The 26,448-nt window shown below is 38.1% G+C and overlaps 3 protein-coding genes across 6 annotated transcripts; 1 reads left to right on the top strand and 2 right to left on the bottom strand.

The window, feature by feature from the left end:
• Positions 1-203: 203 nt before the first annotated feature.
• Positions 204-15,024, bottom strand: LOC131791997 (tubulin polyglutamylase TTLL5). 2 transcript variants are annotated; one of them, XM_059109356.2, is made up of 35 exons: positions 14,260-15,024; positions 13,745-13,845; positions 13,056-13,138; positions 12,683-12,789; positions 12,253-12,316; positions 11,903-11,969; positions 11,617-11,699; positions 11,287-11,356; positions 10,831-10,915; positions 10,624-10,725; positions 10,146-10,237; positions 9,955-10,062; positions 9,685-9,766; positions 9,360-9,421; positions 8,907-8,989; positions 8,125-8,318; positions 7,786-7,848; positions 7,264-7,323; positions 6,992-7,052; positions 6,524-6,592; positions 6,297-6,351; positions 5,765-5,887; positions 5,161-5,374; positions 4,898-4,969; positions 4,511-4,565; positions 4,230-4,324; positions 3,695-3,746; positions 3,301-3,419; positions 3,050-3,217; positions 2,875-2,911; positions 2,733-2,817; positions 2,341-2,445; positions 1,984-2,067; positions 976-1,657; positions 204-786 (listed from the first exon to the last, which is right to left on the bottom strand). In XM_059109356.2, exons 1-35 carry the CDS (start codon positions 14,397-14,399, stop codon positions 708-710), a joined length of 3,801 nt encoding a protein of 1,266 aa, XP_058965339.2. In that variant the 5' UTR covers positions 14,400-15,024; the 3' UTR covers positions 204-707. The 2 variants fall into 2 exon arrangements, with proteins under 2 accessions (XP_058965339.2, XP_058965337.2); XM_059109354.2 differs by having other exon boundaries at positions 2,733-2,911.
• Positions 15,025-15,146: 122 nt separating this feature from the next.
• Positions 15,147-16,671, top strand: LOC131792198 (uncharacterized). Its single transcript, XM_059109578.2, has one exon. The coding sequence runs from the start codon at positions 15,179-15,181 to the stop codon at positions 16,412-16,414; it is 1,236 nt and encodes a 411-aa protein (XP_058965561.2). The 5' UTR covers positions 15,147-15,178; the 3' UTR covers positions 16,415-16,671.
• A 63-nt stretch (positions 16,672-16,734) lies between these two features.
• On the bottom strand, positions 16,735-25,341 carry LOC131792120 (uncharacterized). Of its 3 annotated transcripts, none has more exons than XM_059109494.2 (8): positions 25,206-25,341; positions 22,679-23,358; positions 20,750-20,813; positions 20,336-20,472; positions 19,829-19,891; positions 19,016-19,094; positions 17,688-18,808; positions 16,735-17,036 (listed from the first exon to the last, which is right to left on the bottom strand). In XM_059109494.2, the coding sequence occupies exons 2-8, from the start codon at positions 23,309-23,311 to the stop codon at positions 16,908-16,910; spliced, it is 2,226 nt and encodes a 741-aa protein (XP_058965477.2). In that variant the 5' UTR covers positions 23,312-23,358; positions 25,206-25,341; the 3' UTR covers positions 16,735-16,907. The 3 variants fall into 3 exon arrangements, with proteins under 3 accessions (XP_058965477.2, XP_066025688.1, XP_066025686.1); XM_066169591.1 differs by lacking the exon at positions 25,206-25,341 and adding an exon at positions 23,725-23,840; XM_066169589.1 differs by lacking the exon at positions 25,206-25,341 and having other exon boundaries at positions 22,679-23,403.
• Between the last annotated feature and the right edge of the window lie 1,107 nt (positions 25,342-26,448).

The following is a 26,448-nucleotide window of genomic DNA, read 5'->3' as shown; positions in this document are numbered from 1 at the left end:
TTTATTAAGATTACACCCTCTAATTGATGAGTTTGTGTCTTCTCATGACTCATTTGCAGGGGTATGTATTGATTGAAAAAGAATTTAAATGCCAATCACAATCACATCTGGGAGTTGAAGTCTCATATTTTGTTGTCGCGACAGTTGCAACTGATTTATAATTCATAGATTGTTGGGTCGGATTTTACATTTTGGAGTTGAAATTCCGTAAATTGTTAGTAAATGACACGGAGCCGGCGTGGCATGGCACGGGGTTTTCCAGAGCGTTTTCTTCAACCAACAAGTCACGTTTACTTCGAACAACTGGCATTTACAGAAAAAAGTTGTGAAACTTAATGAAGCCAGTTTGACTTTAGGATAACTTTATTTAAATACTGACTTTCTGATTGGTTTGGTTTCCCATCGCAGAAATTGTTAATTTATTGAAATAAAAATGTGCGATGAACTTAATGAGTAGTTTTTCTTGTGATTTTACGTACGAAACCTGGCAATTCTCCTGAACTCAAGACTTAAAAAGTCAGTTCAATTACAGGGACATCCACGTTTAATTGCGCGCAACTGACTTTACATACAAAAGTAACATAATTCGCTGCTAAAATGAGTTCCGAGTGGTAAAATGTTTCTTCACGTCTGGACGAATCCTCCTTCAGACAACTTCCTTTGTGACGACAAGTTGATAATTAACATGAGGAAGTTTAGCACTGATATCACAGAGAATCACCATTTGGAAGGTCTGTCATACCAGTGATGACGTCAAAAACGGGCGGAGGATTGGAAGCAGCCAACCTAAATGTCAATAAACAAAACAAAAACAAATGAAACAATTGTTTGTTGAGAGTAAATTAACACTGTACTTAAAAATCGATAGTTAAATAAACAGTTTGGTTAAATTGGAGATGGTGTAGAACTTGATTTTGCTTAAAAAGCAGCAAAACTTCGTTTAACGGCCTAGGGTTTCAATAATGTGTGATTTACCTAATCATTCTGTTGTGGCTAAGAACTTTCTTGGGGCCTGGGTTCGGTCGAGCAGCTGGTGGGCGTGGCAAGCATGGATATTGCTGTAACTGCATCTGTAGGCGAACCTTCTCTTCGGAAAGTTTCTGACTTAAGACTTTCATTTGTCTGTTATACTCCTCTCTTGAAACAGCTGGACCTCTAACTGCTTCGCCAGCTGTTTTTCTCTCCTGTCTTTCCACTTCTTGTGTCTTGTCGTACTCTCTTTTCAAGTCAACATGAATAGTTTTCTCGTCAGAAGAGCGTGCACCTGCAGTATAGGAACGGCCTTGGTCAGCAGCACTGTTAAACCAAACCACGTGACTATGACTGCCGTCAAGCTGTTGGTCGTGGTTGACAAATGTTTCGAACGTGGCGTTCGCACTTGCATGTCGGTCATGTGGTCTGTGAGCAGATCGTGGTGCTTTCCCGTCAGGATGTGACCACGGATTGGTGGAGTCGTCACGGACACTGATGAACTCATCTACATTGAGAGGGGAGGTAACTTCGACCTCGTGATTGAAGTCCATCTTTTTAAACAATTCGTCCCAGTTACTTCCACTGCGGCCAGAAGTGTTGTGTGCAGAATACTGTCGCGCAGCCTGTCGTTTGGCCAACCGCTGAAGAGCAGAGGTGACTGCATGCTCATCAGCAACACTGGGACCTTTAGTAATGAATTAAATTCATTTCAGTTTAAGATGGTAACTAAGCGAAGTATTAAATTACCTATTACCAAACGGAATTTGTGTTGGGGAAAGCCACAGAAAAATGAATACTTCCGTTGATCTATTATTAAATGGTTTATATTTGAACGACGGCAAAAAATATATATAAAAAGGTTTTTTTACGCATGCATCATCGCAAGAACTGAGCTGAATTTTTCTAAACTGGGGACAAATTTACTCAACGAAAATATATCACGCCAAAAGTTCTTGTCTTGGAAGTTTTGTTTCAATTTAGTAACTTAAAATCAATCAGGTTTTATCAAACCTTTGGGCTCATTGTCTGATCCTTGACTGAGGCGTCGGACTGGTGCCGAGGAAACGCGACTCCGCTGGACACTGTGAGTATGAGCTGTAAACACGTTGAACAAAAGCATGTTACAATAGCACGTGTTCGATATATAAGAGATTATTTTTCTTGAGAAGTTTGGCAGTAAACCTCGCCTTCGTGAACTCGACCCAGACCTCTAGGTTCGCTTGCAAGAGATCTTTACCTGGCACAAAAACTTAATTTTCTCCGAGCTTTAAAAGTCCTGAGTAATCAGTTACGCAAACAGTTGAGAAAACACTTGGGTAAGGTTATTAAGAGAGAGATCTCATCTTGGCAAGTCACATGATCTCTTACCTCCAACCAAGCTCCTAGGGTCACCAGAGTCTTCATCCGTTTTCGTGAAACGTGAGTATGGCTTGGCTGACACAGGACGACCAACCTGATTTATTCTATCAGCTCCTGATGAAAAATGTGTGAATAAGTTAACACGTCAGCCTGTCTAAAAGTTGGGTAACAGAAGTCTTAAGTTCTACTAAACCTGTTGTGGCGAACTGAGTTAAATTTTCGGAATCTGGTTACTAGCTAATAGGAGACAAGCTATGTCATAAGTATGTCGGGTCGAGTCTCCAGCAAAAGAAGAATTATAAGACACACAAATCAATTCATCAATTGAATCTTATCACAAAAACATTTTCACCCTAAAACATGAAAAATTAAAAAATTCTGGCCTACCACTTTCAACCTACCTGGTGAACCTGCAACCTTGGCCGACATTGGCCTGTGTCGGGTCTTGTTAAGGGCCACCGAGGTGCCATACGCTGAAACAGCTGTTAGCGCCCGTGCGTGTCGATCTGTGACCATGGGTCCCGTGCTGCTGAGGTCCTCTGTGGGCCTGATGAAGTCCCCATCCGGGGTGGGATTTGAGCTGTAGAAACATGCAGAGAGAAATTAACTCAATCCTTAGACAAAGATTAGTTCCTTAGTTGTGACAAGTGAAAAAACAACTACAGTCACTGAACTGGGAGCTTCTGACATCAACGAAACAACAAATCGCCATATTTACCTCCTGGAGTACCTGTCTCCTTCTTTTCTCTTGTGCAGACCAGAGTCGTTTGAAGGTGCCTTAGTTGAACTCTCTTCCGAGCTCCTCTCTGGCCGGCCTCCTAGAAACACGCTGGCGTTTTTGTTCAATTTGGTATACGTAGTTAAAAGATCTTCCAACTCTGTCTCGCTGTAGAAATGGAGCAATCAAGTTTTTTCACATTTTTTCCTCGTAGTTAGAATTTTCAGATCTCTTTCAGTATGCATCCTTACCTTGCAATTGCCATAAAGACCTTGAACTCTTCATCCGGGATTTCACCGGTGAAGGAGTTGCTTCTTGATAGCCCATACGTGCGGTTGATTTCTAGTCGCTTTTGAAATTGCATGGTCTCCTGTTGACAAATATCATTTCAAAAGCTGTAAAATATAGACAAATTGTACTTTCAATTTCTGTAAGGTTACTGTACATTTTCTGGTTCTTGGGAATGGGTGTCATATCACACACCGCTCTAGGTATGATCAGAAGCCTGTAACCTAGCTAGTTTGGATGAATAGACAATGAAAGGAGAAAACAGGATTTGATAGAAAAAAAAGAGAAAAAAAACAAGGATGGTGATAAGACGTACGAGCCCTAACGTATTTCCATATTAAGTAAAGAGAAGTAAACCTTTCCATAGACGCGGACGAAATCCCCGAGCTGTTTAGCCAAAATTCTCCGCCTGAAAGAAAAGGAAAAGCGCATGAACACACTTCTTCCCTGGACAACAGATGCAAAACGTTCTCCGCACTGAAAAATTCACATTATCAGCTCACCAGCTGAAGACTTAACCTAGCCTTAGCTGACTTGAATTTTGTATTTCGAAGAAAGGTTAACCCTTACAGACGAGTCTTAACTACCTGATACCTACACAAGTGGATCGCTTGGCGCAACAATTAGCCGATGTTCAGGAAATGAGCCCGAGCTCATCTCACGACAGCACATTCGGAGAAGAATAAAAACTGAACTTGAGAGAGCGAGTCGATTATCTAACAGTCAAAAATGTTAAATAAAGTGGTGTGCTGAAATTTTGACGACGACTGGCCTTCTAATCAGCCTTTGGCTTCAACTCGTTCATTTGAAACTAACTGAATTTCCTCTAAATTGACGATCGTTTTTCTTCAAAATTTTCCCAAGATAATCATCGGTCCAAGCGGTATCTCACCTGTCATGTAACGGTAACTTGTGGCTCGGTACAACAACTTTGAAAGGCTGTTGTAAATTGCTCGCTGCCTTCTTCAGGAAACGAATCACCAAGTTCTGAAAATAACAATATGAAATGAAAGAGATTCTCCTATTCTCAGTCTCTGCACAACATAAAAGGGAAGCTGTGTAGTGATATCGAAGGGAAAAAAAGGAAAGAAGCAGGCTGGACGTTCTTTTGTGTTGTAATACCGCTGCAAAATTTTAGTTTTTATTGAGACATTCAATGTAAACTGCACAAACCATTTGGTCGTCTTGTTTGGATTCTCTACTATCTCTGGAATCATCTGAGTCATAGCTGACAAAGAAAACAAAAGAAAAACGCAATAGCTGACATCTTCACCTCCAGAATCTGAATATGTTCGGCTAAATTAGAGAAAATTCAATGAAATTTGTCCAGAAACAATCAACAACGAATGGCGAAGCGGAAGAGATGAACTCTAGACCACCGAGAAACAACCCAACTGAGTGTACAACTTGAAAGCGTGAATCTGGAAGCTCCCGTCTGCAAATTTGGCGCCTTAAGCCACACGGGCATGCTACTCCCCTAAAAACTGCCTGTAATTACAAAACGGTGCAAATATAATATTTTCAGTCAGAAAGAGGTGCTTTCTCGGGTTGAATTCATACCTTGTCTCGTGCATCAGTCTTTGTTGAACTCTTTGTAAATACATTGCAAATGCCTGCCTGGCTTGCAGCTTCCTGTAAATATAAATATAACAGCTCCGTCACTCCCTTCAGAGAAGGCGGGATTCACGAGCAGCCAAAACATATCAACCAAATCTCAGGAGGAATTTTTAGAAGAATGAGACACCAAGCACAATCAAACTTCATGTTTAAGTCTGCAGTAGCCATGGACTCGATAACGGTATACTACAAACTCCAACACTTACGTCAGGGTTCCCGCCTTTGCCATGATTTCCTCCACTCTGATTGGTTGGTATCGCGGCTGCGCGGATAAGACACGTTTTGACACTGTTTCGCCGCTGCTTGGTAGTGGTGGCTTCTGCACACGCGTGGCTTCCTGGAAGGGTCTTGGTTGAGGGCTTGCTGAGGACACTCGATACGGCGGTGCCTTTCCCTCTGAGTCCAATGAGGGCTTTGGTCCTAAAAGAAGAATGAAGGAAAAAAGTCGAGTATCCTCTTCCGCCTGAACTACAGAGAACTCAAAAAGGAGCTAGGCCTTCATTAGGTTTATTCGTGACAAGCGTCCTTGATACCGCTAGCATCATCAATTTCGAAAAAGTCCTTTGTGATAATGTTGCATCGCATTGATCGTTGTCTTTTTAACGGAGTATTATTTCACAAAGTGCTTACCAGACAAAAGTAAAGAATTTGATAAGTTAGACTACGAGTCGGCATCGGGAACGAAAACAGTCCTAATCAAGCGATTGAACAAAACAGTCGCTGCGCACGCGCGTTAGCTGAGTTGTGATTATTGGCGGAATTCATACAGTACTGACCAATAAGAAAGAAGCACAAGTCACTTGAACATACCTCCAGGATAAGAAACCGATTTTCCTTCCATGTAATTCGTCACCACTTGTCCATCGGGGGTAGTGCGCGCGATGGAAGTATCACGTGGTTTCTCTGACATCTCTTGGCTTGTGTTGGGGGTACCTTAAATAAATCACGTGACGAGAATTCAATAATGTTTCCACAAACGGTGTAAAAACAGATATGGATTGATTTTGTTGAGAAATGTGGAGATATCACAAAGTATTAGTTTAACGCCAAAATTCCCCACATCGACATTTCATTTATGTTACAATCAACACAATAATTATTTATATCGAGACAGAGTAGTATAAAATAGTACGCTAAAAATCTACAAATGTAAAATTCTTCCTTACAAACACGTCTATGGCTTTTTTCTTCTAAAAAACTGCTCAGAACTTAATGTGTTCGGACTAATTTGCAACTTGAGCTCAGAGCAGTGGCATTTTGACAACATTACGCAGTGTTTTCGCACATAGTATTCCTGAGAAAAATTAAAAACTTTCCTATAAGCTCAAAACATTAACATTACTTGCACTCGGAGTCGTGCTGCCAAGGGCTTTATTCGTTCGGAGGAGAGACGGACTCTATTGGATAAGACAAAAGAAAATGTTATCTTTACGTTTTACTGCTAGGGTCATGGGGACAAATCAGGATTAACGGAGCATCTTAAAATTCTGATCGATTATCCTACCCACTTAACAATTTGTTGCACATTCACGAACTTTCATTTCACATCGGAAAAGTTGTATTACATACCCAACTGTCTAGTTTTCTCTCGTAACAAATAAGTCTTTCCTTGATACCAAGAGAGACATCCCCTGAAACCTGATAAAAGGGATAAAAATACTGGAATTAAAATGTGATTTCTTCTTCTCGTTAACGAAGTTTTTTTGAATGGCGAGGATTTCTAATCCTGAATTTTTTTAGGCCTCTTAACTGCAATTGCTTTATTTGCTTGATTTTCATCCGCACGTCAAATTTATTTCGTTACAAGTTTCTAAGGATATCTAAGACACATTAAAATCAACTTTTGTACAGCATTATTTTCGAAACCGTCAAAACTATACAATAATTCACTTAAAACAAAAGCGACTTGTCTACTTCTTTCTTAAATCAATTTGTTTATTAAGTAATTTTTCCTAAGCTAACAATATTTTCTGGACCATCTCAAAACTCCAAACAGTGTAATGCCACTCGTGTAATTATAAGTGAATCTGTTCTCACCTCAGGAGGTTCAACTATCACATTAACTTTAGACTGAGGAGCTCCGTACAAGGCTATGCTCCTGAAAAAGAATGCGATGTCAACACAAATGTAAGGATGGGAGACTTCGCTGACAAGACTAATTTTTTTTATATTTTAGAGAGGCAAAATCTGTCCTGCCAACCTGACTTAAATGGACTCTCCTTGACTAAAATACTCCCTCGTGAAATCATGATTACACGTACTCTTGAGTTTAAACATGAAGCTAAATATAAAGCACTAGTTAAACTTACCTTGCCCTTGCACTTGCCGAGGAAAAGCTTGCTGTACTGGGTCTTTGAAGGGAGGATTTTCTGTAAAATCAGTGTTTACCGAATTAATTCATACCGAATTGTGTGCTCAGGAGCGTTTTGAAGTGTAGCTACTAACTGCTCATTATTCCACCGACAAAACGTAGGACTTATGGAGACCGGGCGTTCAGTGCTGCAACGCCAAGGCTATAGAGTGAATTGTTTCTTAGCATTCGAAAATCTCCATCAATAGTTATTCTTGAGAAGAATTCAAAGACTTGTCTTTTTAAAGAAGCCTATCACTTTTAAAATCGATTTTGACATATGTATTTATTTAATAATAATTATTATTATTTTTGTTTTGTTTTGTAAATTTATTAAGTCTTTACCTTAGCATTATGATTGTAAAGCGCTATGGAATATTGGCTGAATAGCGCCATATAAATCCATATTCAGTATTAAGTGTGGATTGGTCAAATCAGAAAATTGTTCCAAATCTAAAATAAAATAACTAGATTAGTTTACCTTCCAGGAAACAGTTTTGAATGCAACATATGATTATGGGTTGTACGATGCTCTAGAAATGACCTAAAATGAAAGAAAAATATATCAATAACTCATAAAATGAAGACATTTATTAATGTTAGGAATATTTGTCATTATTTTTCGGGATTGCTGAACAGGTACAAAATCTTTCTGCTTCAGCGCGCAACTTCCGATAAAAACTGGTCCTTACAGATATGTTTAAATTTCCCCTCTACCCCCCAAAACAAATGCGTGGTATTTTTCATCTGTCCTCATTTTCTCATCAAATCCACGTGTTTTAGCAAAGAACTCTGCACACGTTGCTTACACTTTGCTTACCCATAGAGCTCCCAGGAGTCAGGGGAAGGGAAAACGCGGACGAAACCACCCCTCCTGGAGAATTCTTCGCGCGTGTGACGTAATATTCTTGCTTCCTCTGCTGACAAACCATCTTCAGTTTTTCTTCTCGTTCCTGAAGACAAGGGTCGTGAGTTTGGCATCACAACTCCACCAGCTGTGGCTGATCGCTGCCTCTGTATAAATACAAAATGGTTTTTGAACGAATATTGTTAAAGATAATCAAAAAACAAATTTTAGGCTATGGAGGACTCGAGTTATTGGTACAAAGTCGCAGAAAAACAAGTGTTACCTATAACGGTAATGAGTAAAATAAAGAATATAATTTGGGTAAGCAGGTTAAAGAAATTCAGCTTAAAAAACCAATATAAATGAAATTAATTGGTCAGAGGACGGTATTTTCCTTGGTTTTTAACGACCACTTGAACGAAATTCACCAAGAGGAAAACTTGGAAAACGGTATAGTTACTGAACATTAGTATTGACAATACAAAAGTGGTGCTCGACTTCATGAAATAACCCACCTGTTTAGCATGTTTTTGGTCATTTTTTTTCTGACACAATTATCCAGTTATATTACTTTGCATTATTAAATTCAGAGGTAAACGAGCTTGTAGTATTGAAATCATGTTAAGCATTCCAAGAGAGGCTTTAAAACCAACCATAAAACGGAGCAAAATAAATCTTTATAGAACAGACATTTTACACGTAGACTTTAATCGTTATGCTGAGGAAAGATGTTTCCAATTCAAGAGATCTGTTACCTGATATCTGTTTTTTGGTGGATTATCAGCAACAAATCGCCGGTTAGGAAGTTTACGAACCATTGGATCATGAGCTGTAAAACCTACAAACAAACAATTTACTGTGAAGAAGTACATAGAAACTCAAAGCCGAGGATCTAGAATAGACTACGACGATGGTACAGTCAAGCAGGGCTAGTAAAGTAACCACAGCAGCCAATCAGGGGCTGAAAAACCATGCGAGTCACCAACATTCGTTTAAGCCCTGTATCTGATTGGTTGAAAGATGGCATGAGTTTTCTAGCCCAATTGGTGCCCTAGTAGTGTAACAAAGTAAATAAGTAACAGAGTTGGGTGCTGTCTGACACGCTAATGATGTTTTTAGTGAATTTAAATTTTGACAAAAGAATACATTCGGCACAATATTATGGAGATGCGAGAAAATTTCTCTTGCTGTCACCAGGCATCACTCACCAATTAAATTAAACATGTCCGATACTAGATGAGACTTGATCTTCAGATCCAGCGGCGAGTCACTATAAATATGAGAGTCAAATTAAACAAAATTAAAAACGAACGAACGAACAAAACACAAAAAATAAACAGGTAAAAGGTACAAGACACATTTACACCACATATCCTAAAATTGTAAACGAACACCTAAACAGCTCGTTTGATCCTGTTACTCAAACGTTCTCGAAACGTGTTGTTTTGCCTTTTTTGAAGCACAACAATAACGATAAAATCGTTAAAATCAATCAAAATACAACTTGAAGAATAAAATGAAATTTTAACTCACCAAGCAAGAGATGGAGATAAATTAACTTCCAGCAACCACGGACGTAGATTTTCGTCCACGAGGATGTCAAAGCCATATATTTCTACGAGATAAGATCTAGGTATCAGCTGAATAATTTATTTCAACCACACTAAATGGTTAAGTTCGTCAGGCTGGGTTGCATTAAATTGGAATATAAAAGAGCTTAGAAAGCGAGACAGACACAAAATAACAGAGAGACGGCAGCAAAATTTTTAAATGGTCAAAAAACCTTTCTCAGAGGTTTCTTACCAAAACAGTTTCCTGCATAGGGCATGAACATTTTACAGGCAGAGGCGATGTGAAGCTCTCCAGCAATGATGGTCTTCACCACTACATCTTCTATTCTCATCATAAGAGCTACATGAAAAAAATTAACAATATTGGTGATCCTAAAGTTCACTAGCTATTTCTCAATAACTTTTTCTGATTAGTTAGCATACCTGTGGTGTCTTTGCCAATCTGTTTGAGGTAACGCAACATGGCACTCATGCTCCACTTGTTTCCAAAATCTTCAACTTCAGGATCTGGACACCTTAATTACACAAACATAAAGGTTTTCATTGTCTGTTAACAGTTTAAGTTCAACTACTGTTATGTCTACTTATTCCAATTTTTATCTTTAAGTTGGTGAGAAAGTTTTTTTAGATCGTTTTTTCTTTCAGGGAAAGGATACAGATGATCTAAATCATAAACATTTAGATGCAAAGAGAAGATCAGAAATAGATTCATACACCAACTTTTTTAAACCTGTAATACGAAATTAATCTCTGTTGGCCTGGAGCCCCTTGCCTCAAAAATGCGGTGTACCAAGCTCTTAAAAATTTTCATAAAAGTAAGGTTGTTTAAGTCACCCATTGACAAAAATTGATTGCCTATGACACTCCAACTTCAGAAAGCTTTTTTTTTTACCACACGTACCTGACAAAATCTGCATTTTTCTTGTTGACACTGTAGTTTGTTAAATGCATGCAAACATTCTTAATGTTTTTGCCCGTCCTGTCATATTTCACAGTGGCAAATCTGAAAGAGACAAGTCCCAATTATATTTCAATATTGCATCTCTAGACCATATTTATATTTCATACAGTGCATGGTGTAAGAAACTCTCTGAATATCATGACCAACCTTGTCAAACCTTCTTCATAGAGATACACCCTGACAGGATCAAAACATGTCACACCAACATACAGTCTCAGGTCAAACTTAAAACCTAAAATAGAAACAAACAGCTTGTAAATATCAGTCATAATCATTCTATTATAGCATGTCACAAATATCAAAATGTCATATAATGAAAACAGAATAAGTCCAATTTGCCTTTGATGGTCAGCAAAAATTTCTTCTCAAAAGAAAACTGAAATAAAGTAATTTCAGAATGTAAAGCCTAAGTAAAAATGCTCACACTTTAACGAGATGTTGAACTTGTGGTTATTGGTTAGCACTCCTATTATATTAATTGAGTAACAAGATCTGAAAACATTAATTACAGTAGCAGAACTGGTGACCAATTTCAGTAGACAAGACATCCATCATCATGTGTAGCAGTCTTTTCCAATGGTAGGACAAGTACATCAATCTTACCATCAACAAGCAGCGGATTACTGATGTATTTGCAGACTAAGAGATTGTCATCAAGTGGAACATGGCTCGGCTGGAAAGAAGGATCAACGAGTTCTTTTAGCAATGTGTGAAATATATTACAGTTTCTAGAATACAGAGCTGACAAAAAGGTCTTAAGAAAATTGAGAAAAATTCATTTTAAAGAATATTTTTGAGTAGGATCCACTCATCAAGAAATAAGTAAGAGTAAGTAATTACGCAACTTGATTGTACTTTTTGTTACATCAGCATACAAACTTTTAGGACCAACAAGAACATATGTATAATGCAAATAGTCCTCAGTAAACTCACATGATTGACTAGATAAATTCCTCTGCCACGTGAAGAAGCAACAGGTTTTACAATCCACGGCCTTCTGTCCTTTAGAAATGCCGCTAAGATAATGATACAAGTATATAGAATAATGGTTAAAGTTTTTTTTTATTGTAAAATATTACAATGTTCTGTAATTGCATGTGATCGAAAAATGTGTGTCATCCACATGATTGACAGAAAAGGTTCATGCACAAGACAAACCAATTTTATAATAGTTCATAACATACATCAAGTGTTACAGATCCTTCTAAACAGTACTTACCATTAAACTCATTAAACTCCTCAGGTATGATATAACTTTCTGGTATGAAATCGAAATGTTTGACACCCTTAGAAAAAAAAGCAATAGGCTTATTAGTTTGGAATGATAGCATCATGCTCATTACCACAAGTTTTAACTCTGAAGATTTTATTTCAGACTCTGTCCCTTTTTAATTGGTTAAAATCATTTGATGCTTACAATATCAAATTAAATAACAAACTTGAGCTGTTACCTGATAACTCTGACTAATCCAATCACCTGTTTCTTACCTACTGTCCTGATATTTTAGAGATAAGTTACACATTTATGACAAAGTAAAATAAAGACTGATGATGTAAACAGTACTGTACTTTTGAATGTTGCATTCGTTGAATGTTCTTGTACAACTTGTCCTTCCTGGTCAGTTCATAAGACCTGTTCCAAAACAAAGTGTAATTATAATGTCCAATTTCAAAATAGAGCACTCTTAGATGTGGTTAAATTGACATCTACACAGAGGGATCTCCTAAAGAAGCATAGGTTATAGGGGTAACTGTAACTGATAGAGGTGAGAACAAACTATTTCACTGAATTTCAGGAGATTGGGGATTGCAAAGTAATGAGGGCACTTGCTTTGCACTGGCTTGGCCTGTGTTTGACAACTGGGAATGAGTTGTAGCTCCTGTCCATCTTTTTTCCAAGGGTTCCCTTTTGGTTTTTCAATTGCTCTGACAGCCTTCACCCAATCTATCATTATTATTTAAAGTATGTGGCACCATTATTAAATTTGACCATTGATACCTTGGAAAATGGTTGATCTTTTGGAAATCCTGGAGACCTCTGAGAGTGTGAGGCTTGATGTGTGAGCCAGTCCACATCAAATTAAAGTTTGAACTGTTGGGATGAACCTGAAGAGGGAAAATTTAAATATGTTTTATAATAAGAAAGGAGTTTACCTGTAGATTGATAGAGCAAGTACTGGTAATCAAAACGTGGTTCAAATACAATTGAACAGCTTATTTCATAAAATGTTCCTTAAGTTTAGAATTTATTAGAAAATGCATCTAGTAAGAATCACTCTTTATTCAGTGGTGCATTTCAAAAATTAGAAATTACTATAATAATTACCCATTAGTATAATAATTTTGATTACCATTTATCCTCAGATCTTTACCTCTCTAAAGCAGTGAACATTCAAGATACTTCGTACAAGTTTGCATTCTGTCTTGACAAATTTGTAAGTCAAATGATATTTTTCTGTTAGGAAGACAGTAACAAGATCGGGTTACTGATAAATAAACATCACTAACCCAGATTCAAATGATTTATTTAAGATCTAAAAAATACTCCCATACTCTATTCTGTCACTGACTGTTGTTTTATTTTGTATCAGTTCAAGCCTCTTATAGGAGGGAACCCATTCCCTTAATTAGCCTCTGGGTTCTACTGGACTTCCTTCCTATCTCTTCTAATAAAAGTCTACATTATTGGGAGTTAAATCTTGACAAATTTAATATGATATTGTGTAGGAATCATGTATGATTCGACAAATATCCTACTTTTCCTGATATAGCATTTCTCACAGGCTTAAAATTCTACAACTGAGCTAAACATCAGGCATATCTTAACTTCAGTTAATCATAATCTATGTTGTGTGTCTGAGCTGGCAGCTTTTAAACTGTACCAGTTACTCTGTATTGGTTTACTGGCTATGTTACAAGTCAACTGCTCCATTCAAGATTCACTCAAAGATATGGCATAGATTGAATATCAATTTTTATAGGAATTCTTGTCACTCTGACTCTGCTGTAGCAATAAAACTAACATTAAATATGAGTTATTTGATTCAAAGATTTTTCTTACCTGCTTCTGCTTTTGATTCTGGAGGCAAAGTCAGTAATAAAACATGGGGAGAGAAATTAATCAATGGATGCTTCTTATTGGGACCGGTCCACTTAATGATGCTGAAAAAGGAGAGTTAAATTTAATCAATTAATGCTGAGGGTAGTACTAACAGCATATTTCAGAGGGAAGGTTCAATCTCAATCAACAAAACTTGGGCTTTGATCAATTCGAGGCTTCAACATCTCCCAACTAATTTTTGAAGATTGGTTAGTTCAAATTCTTGGACCAAAATTGTGTTCAAATGCCCTACCCAAGTGCTAGATCTGATGATCAATTTTATGATAAAAGGGAAAATCAGTGACAGTGACTTCCTGTTCATTGACCAAGCTTTAAAACCTAAACCATGTAGACCCAATGTTTGAAGGTCCATGGGACAGTACAAAAATATCTTCAAAATATCATTACATGGTAGTTAAGCCCAAGGGGATATGTTGTGCAGTTTTATCACAGAGCTGTATTATCAACATTGTTACCTAGTTTTTTCTTGCAATTCCTTTGATGGTTCCTCCACTTGAGAAGCCACTGGTATTTCAGCTTCTTCTCCACATTCATCATTTTCTGTCACTAAAGAGTCTGTATCAGAATATCCACCACATATCTGTGGCCGGGCCATACTTATAGCCTCTTTGTAGCTACTGTTTGGTCACTCAAACCCTAATTTGATTTTGTTTTGAGAAGTTTCATAAACTTAATTCTTTGTTTGTCAGAATAACTGCTTTAACACAAAAGTAAGAACAGAGTCACAAAACGGCAGTATGATAATGTTTTGATACATCCACCGAGACAAGTTCCCCAGCTGTTTATGCCTCTCTGCTGAAACACAACTATGTTGATTTAACAGATATAATTTGTTGATATTAGTCCATCAATTAATCTTGCTTAAACCTACAACAAAGTAATCATTCCAGGGTAAATTTGTCCAGTTTATCTCTACAGAATAAAAGCCTAAGTATGTCTCTTTCCGCTTTTCCAATGCACAATGGAAGAATGACGAGAAGAATGCAAAGCTTGGAAGAAATTCCAGCGATGCTTACTGAAGCGAGCAGTTAACAACTCTTTCCGTGAACTGTCAAGGCACTTAACAAAAAAACCGTGTCGCCAGTAGAGCTCAACTATTGACCACAAAATATTCGGGCCCAACGACTTTGAATTTGTGATCCAAGGTGAAGAAACTCCTTAAAGTCTAGCAGAAAATAAGCATAAGCTTTTCTACCGGTTTAAAAAAATCCGCCATTTTTATGTACATTCCTCGTTGCCATCCAAGTAAGCAAGGATCTCTGGGAAGGCATCAAATTGCGTGACAAGTTCGCATCGCGTGATCGTCACAAATCGTCTATTTGACCTTCCACAAAGCAGAAACGTTACTACACGGAATCTTTAAGTCCTCTTTATATGATGGAGCAATGCCTTGACCAGAACCAGGAATTCGTGGATCTGATAACTTCGGAAAGATTATGTGGTGAGTCTTCGAACATAAGTAGCCCTTCCTACGACGCAAGCGGTAGTTTCCTTGAGAAAACGAAGAACCTTTTTTGTTCTGGCGTGTTTTTGAAGGGCGTCGCTCATGCTGTGGGATTCTGGAATCCCAGAAAAGGATTACGTGTTTTAATGGCAATAATCGTGTTATTTCTGGATGTTTATTATCTCTTTGAAGCCGTGTACTACGCTTTTCTTTGCGGCCATTTTGAAACTCCCCTCGATCAATGGATGTGTCCAAATGCTTCCCAAAACTCCACATCAACTCATAACATACCCGTACTTGCATTTCTGCATGGAGTTGAGTTGGTCAATATTTTATCCTTGGTTGCCTGTCTCGCTGTGCTGATGTCTAATACAGCTTTCTTCTGGTGTATGTGGAACACGAAACGTCACACGCCAAATTGCGTGACATTAGAAAAGGCCTACTCCTCGGCAGGTCGGTCATTGTGGGTCCGCATGAATTGCACCTTGCTTCTGTTTGGTTTCTCTCTCGTGATAATGATTGTTTGGTTTAATTTGACATTTAAAGGACTTTTTATCAATAACTTGTCAATCTCCCTGGGCATAATTCCCCGGTTGGCAACACTAACTAGTTGTTTTCTATTTTCTTTGATCACCAACGCAATGAAGGATTGCGTGACATCATGCCAAGCAGAAATCAGAAACTCTATCAACAGTAGCTTAGATGACATCATACGCATTCATAAACATCTTTGTGAACAGATCTTCTGTACTTCTGACTCCTTGAAGCCGTGGTTTGTGATTCACTGGTTTTTATTGGCTGTAACAGCAGTCATTTATGTAGCAGACATGGTGGAGTTTTTCCACAAAAATGCTACAGGGTGGTATGATTTCTATCAAGTCACTCTCATAAGTGCAATTTATTTATATGCCTTTGTTTACCCCAGCTACTGCGCTGCATCAGTGACTTCAAGATGCAATGAAATGCTCAAAGAACTTAACTTAACTTCGAATGACGAATGGGATACAGGACACCCATTTCATAGCCGCACGCAACTGGCTCTGTTCATTCAATATGCACAGTACACTGACTGTGGCTTCCGAGCAGGCGAGGTCACTTTTGGCTCCAATTTTGCGTGGTTTTCAACACTTATTGCAATGTGTGGAGTTGGCGTGAAAGTTTTGTGATCATGTCACACCACAGATTCAGAGAGAAACAATATGAGGTCAAACTTATCCTCGTGAGCTAAACACGGAAGTGGATTCTTATTGTTTTAGTAATAGGAGTAACGATTGTTGCAAACGAGTCTTGCTTTATTTTTGATTCTCTGAATATTCCACGTGGAGGATATTATGGAATGGCCTCTCCCCCTCAAATTCTCACAAAATAAGTTAGCTTTTGTTAGCAACATTCCCTCCCTCCCCCCCCCGCCCACCTCCGTCTCCGATATGTCCCTGCTTGAATCTATTGCACAAAGTTTTTTTATTTTTAAGCTTCTTTTTTCTTTAATTACCAATCAATAATCACGTATGAATCATAATACAAAATGTCCAAAATAAATAGCGCGTACGAATATCTACAACTGATCAATGACTTGGATTAACTTTCACTCGCATGTATAAGGAACGGCTTTCAAATGAGTTAAATATATTTTTGCCAAGACCAAGTAAATGTAATACTCTAAATCGACAATGCCGTTCTGAGATTGACGATATGATTGTAAAGTTTTACAGCGGGACCCAATTTCAGGCTCATTCCTTTCATTAACATCTCTGGCGAAAGTGAGAGTAAAGCTTTACCATCGATCTCCTGCAAAATGGAAGAAAAAAATACAACTTAGTCACTGAATGAAAATGCAAGCTGTAGAATATTCCCAGCTTTCTTTTTCCCCTTTTTTTTTCTTAACCGTTTGTGGGAAACCAAGTTCATTCTAAGGCTATTTTTCAATTTCAAGGGAAAGGCCTTGAGAATGAGGTTCGTGGGAAGCCTGGGGAAGACAGTTCTAGTAGTCATATGCAAAATGAAAAAAATTGAACACCTTTCGACTTGTATTTTCAAAATATTATTTTTGCTAAGCGAGGCGGGGGTAGAGTTTATCAAGAAGTTTTTGCCATACTCATCAAGACGTCTTTACCATACTCATCACGAAAGTGCGCGGTTGTTCTCTAATTCAGGATAGGTTCGTTTCAAAGAGAGTTGCAGACCCGGCAGAATATCTGCGAGGATCATTCTCGTCTTTATGAAGAACTGCGTTAAGATCAGTGGTGATCAATTCTGATTGTCTGATGCTAAATTGCAACCAATCAGAGGCACTATACGGACCTCTGGCCTGCGTGTTACCAGTTTCACTTTCGATATATCCGAAAAATAGCTAAGAGAGGAAACTTTCCATGTTAAAAGGCAAACTTTTAACGGAACAGACGACATTAAAACTACAAAGTTCTTTGGTCAGATACAAACCTCCTCCAGAAAAAGTTCCGCTTTATCCTTACAGTCTGTTGCAGCAATAAAATCTCGCACGTTGTTTGCGTCCCATTTAGTCAACTCCTTATCGCAGATGGCATCAGTTTTTATATACTCCACCAGTGGGGGACTGAGTTCTGACCCATGACTCACTGAAACCACCTCCCTGGGTACCAATCTGGGCCTAACATATATGGACATGGGATTGAAGATGGCATCTTGTGTGCTTGGCGTTTGACTTGGCGTAGAGTCAGGTGTACGGCAAACAGCTGGGTAATGGACTTTCTCTGAAGGGACAGTGGAAAATTTATCATCTGAAGCCATCGGAGAGTCAGTTCTCTCATCTTTTATCATTCGCAAGGGACCTACGTGAGCACCTGTTTTGTGATGTTGCGCGTACGTGTGTGTACGGCCGGGCAAATGAGGCTTTCCTTCACCGCCTAGAAGAGCACCGTTTACGTAAGGTGGATCTGTTTGCGATGTGTTCGTAAGCGTGACAGCTGCACTGCTACTACTTGACTCGTAACCTGAAATAGCTCTTGCATTCGACGACGCATTGTCTTTGTACAAAGAGGGTTGTGATTGTGCAGGGTGAACGACCTTTCCCTTGCTAACGACACCGGTACACGCACCATGTGTCTCCTTTATGCAAGGCGTGGAGTGTGGAAACGGGTACGACATCGGCGTGCTTGTGCTTCCAACTGACACACAATCGTCGCTTTTATACTTTGACGGGTGGCCTTCAGGGCTTAAGTTTCCCCTCACCTGGTGGGAATGCTGAGAAGTTGCCGGTAAAAATGCATAGGCTGGCTCTCTTTTGTTCGTCTTATACACTGGGACTAGATAACCCGACCGAGGATGCCGAGGGATGCCAGACAAGTGCGATTGCGCCGTTGAATTTGAAAGGTACACAATACATCCGGGATCCAGAGCAACAGATGGTGACGACGTTTGTCCCTTGGCAGCGAAAGACGGGCTCGTCGTGACAACTGGTGTCGTCATGGACACTGCGGCTGGGGTGGACTTGCTTTGTGGCGTTTTCACGAAGAAGGAGTTTTCGTCTTCTCTTCGGTCCACCAAAGAGTAGCATTGTGTTATTTGAGGCACACTTTTTTCTCCTATTCAAAAGAAAATAACAATTATTTTAGGAAGTTTTTTTGGTCCGTATGATGCATCTTTATCACATGCTGTTTTTAAATTAGTTCTTGATCTCTTCCGGGAGACCATTGTGCAATGGTCTCCTGTCTCTTTTCGTTAATTCATCTGGCGCTAATTTGACTGTCTCTTCTCGAAAGTTTATCGTGTCCAGTTTATCGAGAGCTAACCTTTGACGCTCGTGCCCAGGTCTCCTTGATTGTGGTGCAATATTGTATTAGAATTGCTGGATGTTGAGGTCATGCCAGGCTACAAAGATAAAAGAGGAAGAGTCAATCGATTTACTTTAACTTCTTCGCTGAAGTAAATGAGCAAATATGTTACCAATAACCATCAAGTTACAGTGCTTGCACAAAATACCTCAACGTTCGAATCTCTGCTGAAATGACGACAGTAACTGGATATCAAGGGGCGGAATGGGGGGGGGGGGGAATCGCAGGCGTTTTCCATTTCAGTTCAGATATGGTTAGTGCACTTCGCGCCTGCATGGGCCATGGATCCGAGCGCAAGTTACATTGCAGACCGAGAAAACGAGGCTTGTAAGAGGTGTATATATATATATATATATATATGTATATATATAGATATAGATGGGAAGTCTGTATTTCGATTTTTCCGCAGTATAGTGCTCGATATATAGAAGTAGAGCGCGATATATATTGAGCTAGGAAAAATAAGAAGACTTCACTTTCATCCAGTGTAGTCTCTATTTTTTTTCTATCTCAATACATATAAAATATATATATATATATATATATATATATATATAATGTTCAGAGCACGCACCTTACGTCACACGAGTGCACTGTTTTATAAAAGATTAAAAAAAAATTGTTCCTCGAGCATTGTTGAGTTATATAAGCACTTCTCTCGTGTTCATAAAAATTCCCAAGTGCTTATATAATTTAACAATGCACTCGGTGCGTTTTTTTATTTCTTTAATATATGTTACCTCTGGTTAGCAGTAAATAATGTAGACTTACCTTGTTTTCTCTTTCAAAAATATTCTCCAGAGTTGTTGGTTTATCGACGCACATAAGTTTAGGCTACGATTCAAAATAGATAGCCTTTGTCACCCTTAATACGAGAGTGCAATCATAAAGATGCTAAAGGCCGTGGTAATTTGTGAAAGTTGAGCTGCATGTGCCAATTTCGAAAGCAGTCAAACTCATATTACCACAGTCCAAAGAGTAAAACATTTTATTGACGTAGTTCTCCTAGTATTTGGCCAGTTCCTTACATTTTTTGGGTAATTTTTGAACTAACGATCGGTTACATATTTATCTGATCAGAAACAAAACATTGCATCAACTGTTAGGTTTAATACTTGACTCGTGATAAATATTTCAAATTTCTGTATTCAAATTTTCAAAAAGGGCATCAGTATTTACTACAGTTTGATGCACTACAAAATATCGTTAATTCAACTATCTCTTCAAACAAATTAAAGGTGATCTTTTTTATAGAGAAATTGTATTCAACAAACTCACCATTAGTCTTGTTTCATCATCAATAATTCCTGACTCTATCTTTCGTTTCCTCTCTTTCCGCACTCCTTCTACTGTCGGAAGTTTTTGAATGGTTACAGAACCATCAACTCTTTTAGGACTGTGTGCGGGTTTGGTTTCTGTAAATTTGGAAACAAGACCTCTTCAACACAATATCTCTCTACCATATCTGAAAAGCTCATACATCGTAAGAGGAGGATCGTTTTTGCGGAGTAGAATTGATCCGTTTTTCGAGAACATTTTCTACCCTGACAGCTATGGCATGGTGATGAAGGCTCGCGAAAAATGGAAGTGTGCAAGAATATTGTTACCGCGTTCACGTAGTAATCGTTGTAATAATTGTAAATGAGGAATGGTGTCACTACACGGCATGGGAAAATTATCCAATCTGTTTACCTTTTTCCAGGCCTGTTTTGCTCTCATAATGCTGCACCTCATAATTCTCGTTAGCTGTCAGAGACTGCAATAAAAAAAATATTGAGGATAATCAGCAAGACTCGGCATAAATTCGCAAGTAATTTGATGTTGGTAAGGATACTTTAATATACAATACCTTGTCTGTGTTACTGGATCATTGATGATAAAAATTCGTTCAAAATTTTATAAATAATCAGAGCTAGTAATAAAATTGTTTAAGTATTGCATTTCTCCGAGAGCGCAGAGGTTTATCTATCTATCTTTATCTATCTATCGCGAGAGGTTTATCAAGTCGTTAACTTACTAGTAATCGGATAAAAAAAACGGACAAAGACATCGATTTGTCAAAGTAAATTGCGCACTGACATAAACTATTTTTGTTTATGTAAATCTTTTTAGCTTGAAGTATTTTTGTGATTCGCACCCTCCCCTTTAACATTTCTTCAGCATTTCCGAATGAAATATTTTAAAACTGTCCAGCCAAGTAGTTGGCCGTGTTGCAATTCCAATCCAGAAGTCCCTGGTTCGAGTCTCAAGCCAAACTTTTGTGAAGGCAACTTGTTTGTCTTCTGCAGTTGTCATGCGTTTTTCTCAGCATTTGTTTCATTCATTTACTCAGGTCTTCTAGCCTTTGTGTTATAAACACAGCCAAGAATAAATAAAGATAACTTTTAAATTCTAAAATTTAAATTTCATCTAAACTCAACCAAAAGTTAGTTGACAGTTAATAGTTTCTTTGTCTTTTTTTAAGTAAAATTTTACTCTGGAGCTCTAAATAAGAAATGTGAAATTTGACAGATGGCGAGTCAACGAGAGATTCCTCTTTTTTGGGAGGACGAAATCTTACTTCTTCAGTATTCTTAATTGGTTTAAAATCAAAAACAGAGCTAATCATCTCTGATCACGACTTCATCTAATATATCTTCGGAAGTGTTTGGATATCTTCGGAAGTGTTCGGATATCTTCGGAAGATTGAGGAAGTGAATGAAAAGCTTTGTAAAAATCAATTGATTTTTATAGCCAATCAGTGGTAAATGATTTTGGATGAATTATTTTTTCACAATGGTTGTCAAGCCCTCTATTTGATATGCTCTGATAACGTATTGTTTCGCAATAGTTATCTTTGGTCTGAAGAAAATTTTACAAACAAAGCCGGTATGAACAAAGCATTTTCGACCAAAAGTTTGCGAGAAAACCGAGCCACGTCAAGATTTTCATTACACATAACGTGATTTCTTGCCTGAGATAGTGAATTTAGCGTTCTTTGCACCTGTAAACAGGACAGCAAATAAGAAACTATTCGTTTTATCAAAACTTAAAGCAAACAATTACAGATATATTTTGGCCCGCCAGTGAAAAAAGGAGAGCGAAAGTTGAATTATTAGAAAAAGAATCACAGTCACTGTATTTCTATATCTTTTTAATTCAGTTATTTATTAGCTTAAAGGGGAAAAAATTAAATGAGTCGGTTTTTTTTTCAGTTTCAATTTCCTTCTGCTTTTTCGACGGCTCGAATATCATATTTCGTATTCCGAAATTACTTTGCGGAAATATTTGCAATGGCCAAATTCAACTACATAATAAATTTCTATGGCAGTGTCATCTTCCCTAAAAGTTTCATTATCAGTTGAAAAGAAGTCTGTTAATTTGCGCGAAAGATTGAAGGCTGCCATTATGCCACAGGCGCATCTCGTCGCCCAAAAACTCATTACCTCGACTTTTCATGACGCGCACATTTAGAACCCCTGTTTTTTTTCGCATAATTTTTCAAACCGCTTTATCATCTTTTCGAAACAAGGAACTGGTATGCAAATATTAACGAGCCTGTATTGATCTTTGTGTCTACATCGCACGAAAGTGTAAATAAACCTTGTGTGAGCGCTGTAACAAATTCAAAAACCGTCTTACCTTCGACGAGTTCTTAACTGCTATGCTAGTGCCGTGTTCTTTGATTTGTGCCGTGGAGACATTTGCTGTCTCTAACGCTTTCACGTTGTATAAGAACGACTGTTTCATTGTTCTGGCCTGTTCAGATTTAATAAACTGTATTTTACTCGTAGAATCTCTTTTCTGGTCTGTACTGTGTCGCTGTTGAACGAACTCAGATCCAGGCGGGGACTTGTCATGAAGCGTGTCACCTTTTTCCTTAGCTTGAGGTTCTAATAGAGTTTGTCTGACTTTCTCCTCCAGTTTATGATTATTAGCAACTCCAGCTTTGCTTATCTCATTTGAATTTTCGGTATGCTCCTTGTTGTTTACATTTTGGTTGCCAGCTTCATGCAAAATCTTTTCTTCGTTGGCCTGCACTCGTAGATTCCCAACGCGCTGCCATATCGGCAACTTCTGATTCCGTCGCTCTTCGACCCATTTTTGTCGATCTAAACGACGTTGCTGTCTCCTCAGATCCCATTCTTGTGACATCTTCAATATATGCAACTCATTCTTTTGTTTTTTCGAACGAAACTCAACGTCTTTACCTCCTCGACTTTTGCTTGAAGTTTTCATGAAAACTTTCGGAGTCTTTTCTATTGGCTTGTTCATAGTTGAGTGTTTTTCACGAAAAGAGCGAAAACTTTCCTGACAAATCACTTACGAGAGATTGAAAAGTTAGTAGGACGAGAATAAATAAACAGGCGAGGAATAATACTGTTTCTCTTTGCGATTCAGTTTTCTAAATTATGCGCATATCAACTAGGTACGGAAGAAAATTTTGAATAATTGTCGTATCAAATGACGCCTTAAGCGCGGACTCATACAATAACTAATATATTCCTTTTTCTATAAAATATTCGCTTTGGTAATGATTTTACGACATGGATGAGTTAAAGCGCGTATGAAAAGTAGAAATTATATGGTAAAATTTCCCGGCGGAGTGAGATAATATGATTCTTGAAGCAAAGTATTTCACTGCGACATGCGCTTCGTTGAAACAAAAAGTTTTAGAAAATACTTACAATGATTAATGGTGTGTTCTTTGACAATTAGTGTAGTTTCTAAAAATGGAACTTTTCTTTCCTGAAGGGTTGAATAATCTCGGTTATGAAAAAGCCTTTGTCAATTTGATTTCGTCTCTGTTCAATGCAATAAACCATATGCAAATTTTCTGTTGAACTACAAGGCACATTGAAAGTAACCATCAGCTGCTTCATATATGCTAATGTGATTCGTTGTCGTGTCTGGCACCTGCCCAACTGTACAAGCAATTAGAATTCATAGAAAGAATATTTTTACCTCTCTACGAATATAACACACCCATGCATTCGAATTAATCAAAACATTTCACCAAAAGTTTACGATTTGATAACTTTGATTTAAATAAACATCTTCGTAGTAAGATTAATGGAGTAGCGTTAATGAAAATCTTGATGTTTTCGAACTTGTTGATTTCAATCTGTGTCGCGCTCCAATCACTCGGACGCCAAATCTTTAAACACTTATTATTTCAAACATAATGATGGCAAAATTCAACGCCCACACTTGTCACTCAACACGCGTTTTCCAGAATTTTGGTTTTTGTAACCTGAAACCAAATCTGCGCGTAAGAAAGTCATTAAATAAGAATGAATTTGGTTTAAACTCGTTCTTCCTATTTGCCGGTGCCTCATTTTTTTTCTAGTGGCATTTTTATAGCTAATCTACTCTTAATTTGCGTGTAAAGCTAGACTGTCATAAAAAAGCGATTGAAAAGCTTAAATTTCATTTCAACAGCATCCGCATTTCTTCCCTAATTTTCCCGCAAGTTAAACTTGGGAGACTGTAACAAAAGAAATTTTGCACAGATTATCACCTCGCTTGCCCCCAATTTCCCCTGCCTTTAATTGACCTAGACAGAGATTGCTGACAGTGAAAATATTATGCAACATTTCACGGATCAAAAGCTTACCGCCAAGAGCATGCGCCAAAATCTATCTAAAAATAGATGGTGTATAAATTATCATCTCGTCTGTTATAGCTTGAAGTGATCTTAATATTGATGTTGTTTGAGGTAAATCAAATGCCAAAGACTATGTTTAAGTATTCTTTTTCAAGCAGTATCTAGTGCAAAAATTAGCCACGCAAGGACAACAAATGGAAAGTAAAACTTTTCCTTTCATGGACCTGCTAAATGAATATGATCATTTTTTCTCTCAAGGAGAGACGCTCTTTTGGTTTACAAAAGGCAAATCATAAATTATGAGCTATTGAAATAGAATATTGAACTTTATTGTAAACACTTTTTGTTTTGCCAATGTTGTTCTGTTTTTTTTTAAAAATAATAATAATAACTCGACCATGAATTTAAAAGAAACTATGTAGATGATTATTTTTAATAGGTTATGGTTCTCATATTTTTGAGAAGTTGCGCTTGTGGACGATAAGCAGTAAGCGCGATATTTTATGTCATGCATTTGAAAACGGGTGTGTGGGTAACCTGGAATTCTAGATCAGTTCTTACCTTTTACAGCTGGGGCCGGCTGATAATCCCGTTTTAGCAACTAATTTACTCACTACACTTAAATTTGATCATGTACCACCAACTAGCTAGTCCTGGATAAAATGCTCGGTAAATGATTTACGTGCTTGTCGTATGGAACATAAAAAGCTCTTTTAGATTGAACACTAGTTCCCAACTCCTGACTCCGTCATAGTCGGACCAAAGCCTGGAAAAGAAAACTGTAGGGTTGTACAGAGATTGTTACATTTTTTGTTCTTAGTTTTTTAAATAAAAAGTGCCATCGAAATATGTGCTGCTAAAAGAATTTGTTCTCTTCAGGAAATAAAAGGCTGCAAAGAAAAAAAAATGTCGTAGGAGCCGTGCTGAATAAAATTTCCGCCGATGTTCCACTTCCCAGAAATTAAAAAAAATTGACGTCGTTCTGCAAAGGATGGCTTGTGAGAGGAACAAAGGGTTTTGCCATGCTGATGTTATGGGTATTCCGAAACTCACTAAAATTTGCAGATTGACCTGTTTCAGGCTAGGGTTTTTTTTTGCTTATTTTCTTTTTCCTTTTACACTTATGTTTTGCCCACGTTAAGCTGAAGGTCACAATAGACGTTAAGCAAAAAGAGCCGAGGAATTCCTTGACGCGCACCTTTGATGCCGTTGACTTTTCGTGCATCTAGCGGACTCTATTTTTGCCAGTTCTCTTTGCCTCTCTCTGGGTGATGTTCGTCTTGTCCACTACGCCTACATGCATAGCCTAGCAATGAGAAAACTTGAAAACTTCAAAAAGTCGCACACGGGTTCTCTTTGTGGATATGTCAGTAGACTTTCTTCCGCTTTTTTTCCGTTATGCCTCAAACTAAAACCATGAGCATTACAATGAACCGCTGCAACTGAGATACTAAACAGAAAGTAGTAAGGCACACAAAAACGAATGTAAATCGGGCCGGTGTCGGATGAATTTCGGCATGGCGTCATATTCGTACCTTGACGTTACTGTCGACACTTGGATAACGTCAGTGTCGGGAAGCTGGCCAATAGACTGAATTTTTGCTTGATGCTCGATACTGTGGTTTCATTTATCAAAACATTAAAAAAAAAATAAACGGAGCATTATTAAGGATTAGACAGACTTCAAGAGGTCGACATCCGTATGATTCACGGAAAATGATAAAAACCACGGGTGTTTCCAGGGTTAATAAGGTGCGATGGCGTTACAATGACAGGACGTCACGTGTGCACTCACTGTGCGTAA

Source organism: Pocillopora verrucosa, chromosome 7 (genome assembly GCF_036669915.1).
Source record: "Pocillopora verrucosa isolate sample1 chromosome 7, ASM3666991v2, whole genome shotgun sequence".
Taxonomy (NCBI): Eukaryota; Metazoa; Cnidaria; class Anthozoa; order Scleractinia; family Pocilloporidae; genus Pocillopora; species Pocillopora verrucosa.
This window is presented reverse-complemented; position numbering and strand designations above follow the sequence as displayed.

Coding starts and splice junctions, on each gene's coding strand:
- LOC131791997 (XM_059109354.2), bottom strand. CDS start 14,399: ATGGCCCGGCCACAGATATGTGGTGGATATTCTGATACAGACTCTTTA. Junction 11,700..11,902: donor GGAGTTTAATGAGTTTAATG/GTAAGTACTGTT, acceptor TCATTATCTTAG/CGGCATTTCTAAAGGACAGA. Junction 787..975: donor AGCCACAACAGAATGATTAG/GTAAATCACACA, acceptor ATTGACATTTAG/GTTGGCTGCTTCCAATCCTC.
- LOC131792198 (XM_059109578.2), top strand. CDS start 15,179: ATGATGGAGCAATGCCTTGACCAGAACCAGGAATTCGTGGATCTGATA.
- LOC131792120 (XM_059109494.2), bottom strand. CDS start 23,311: ATGAACAAGCCAATAGAAAAGACTCCGAAAGTTTTCATGAAAACTTCA. Junction 20,814..22,678: donor CAGTTAAGAACTCGTCGAAG/GTAAGACGGTTT, acceptor TTTTTATTGCAG/TCTCTGACAGCTAACGAGAA. Junction 17,037..17,687: donor CGGAACTTTTTCTGGAGGAG/GTTTGTATCTGA, acceptor TCCATTTTGCAG/GAGATCGATGGTAAAGCTTT.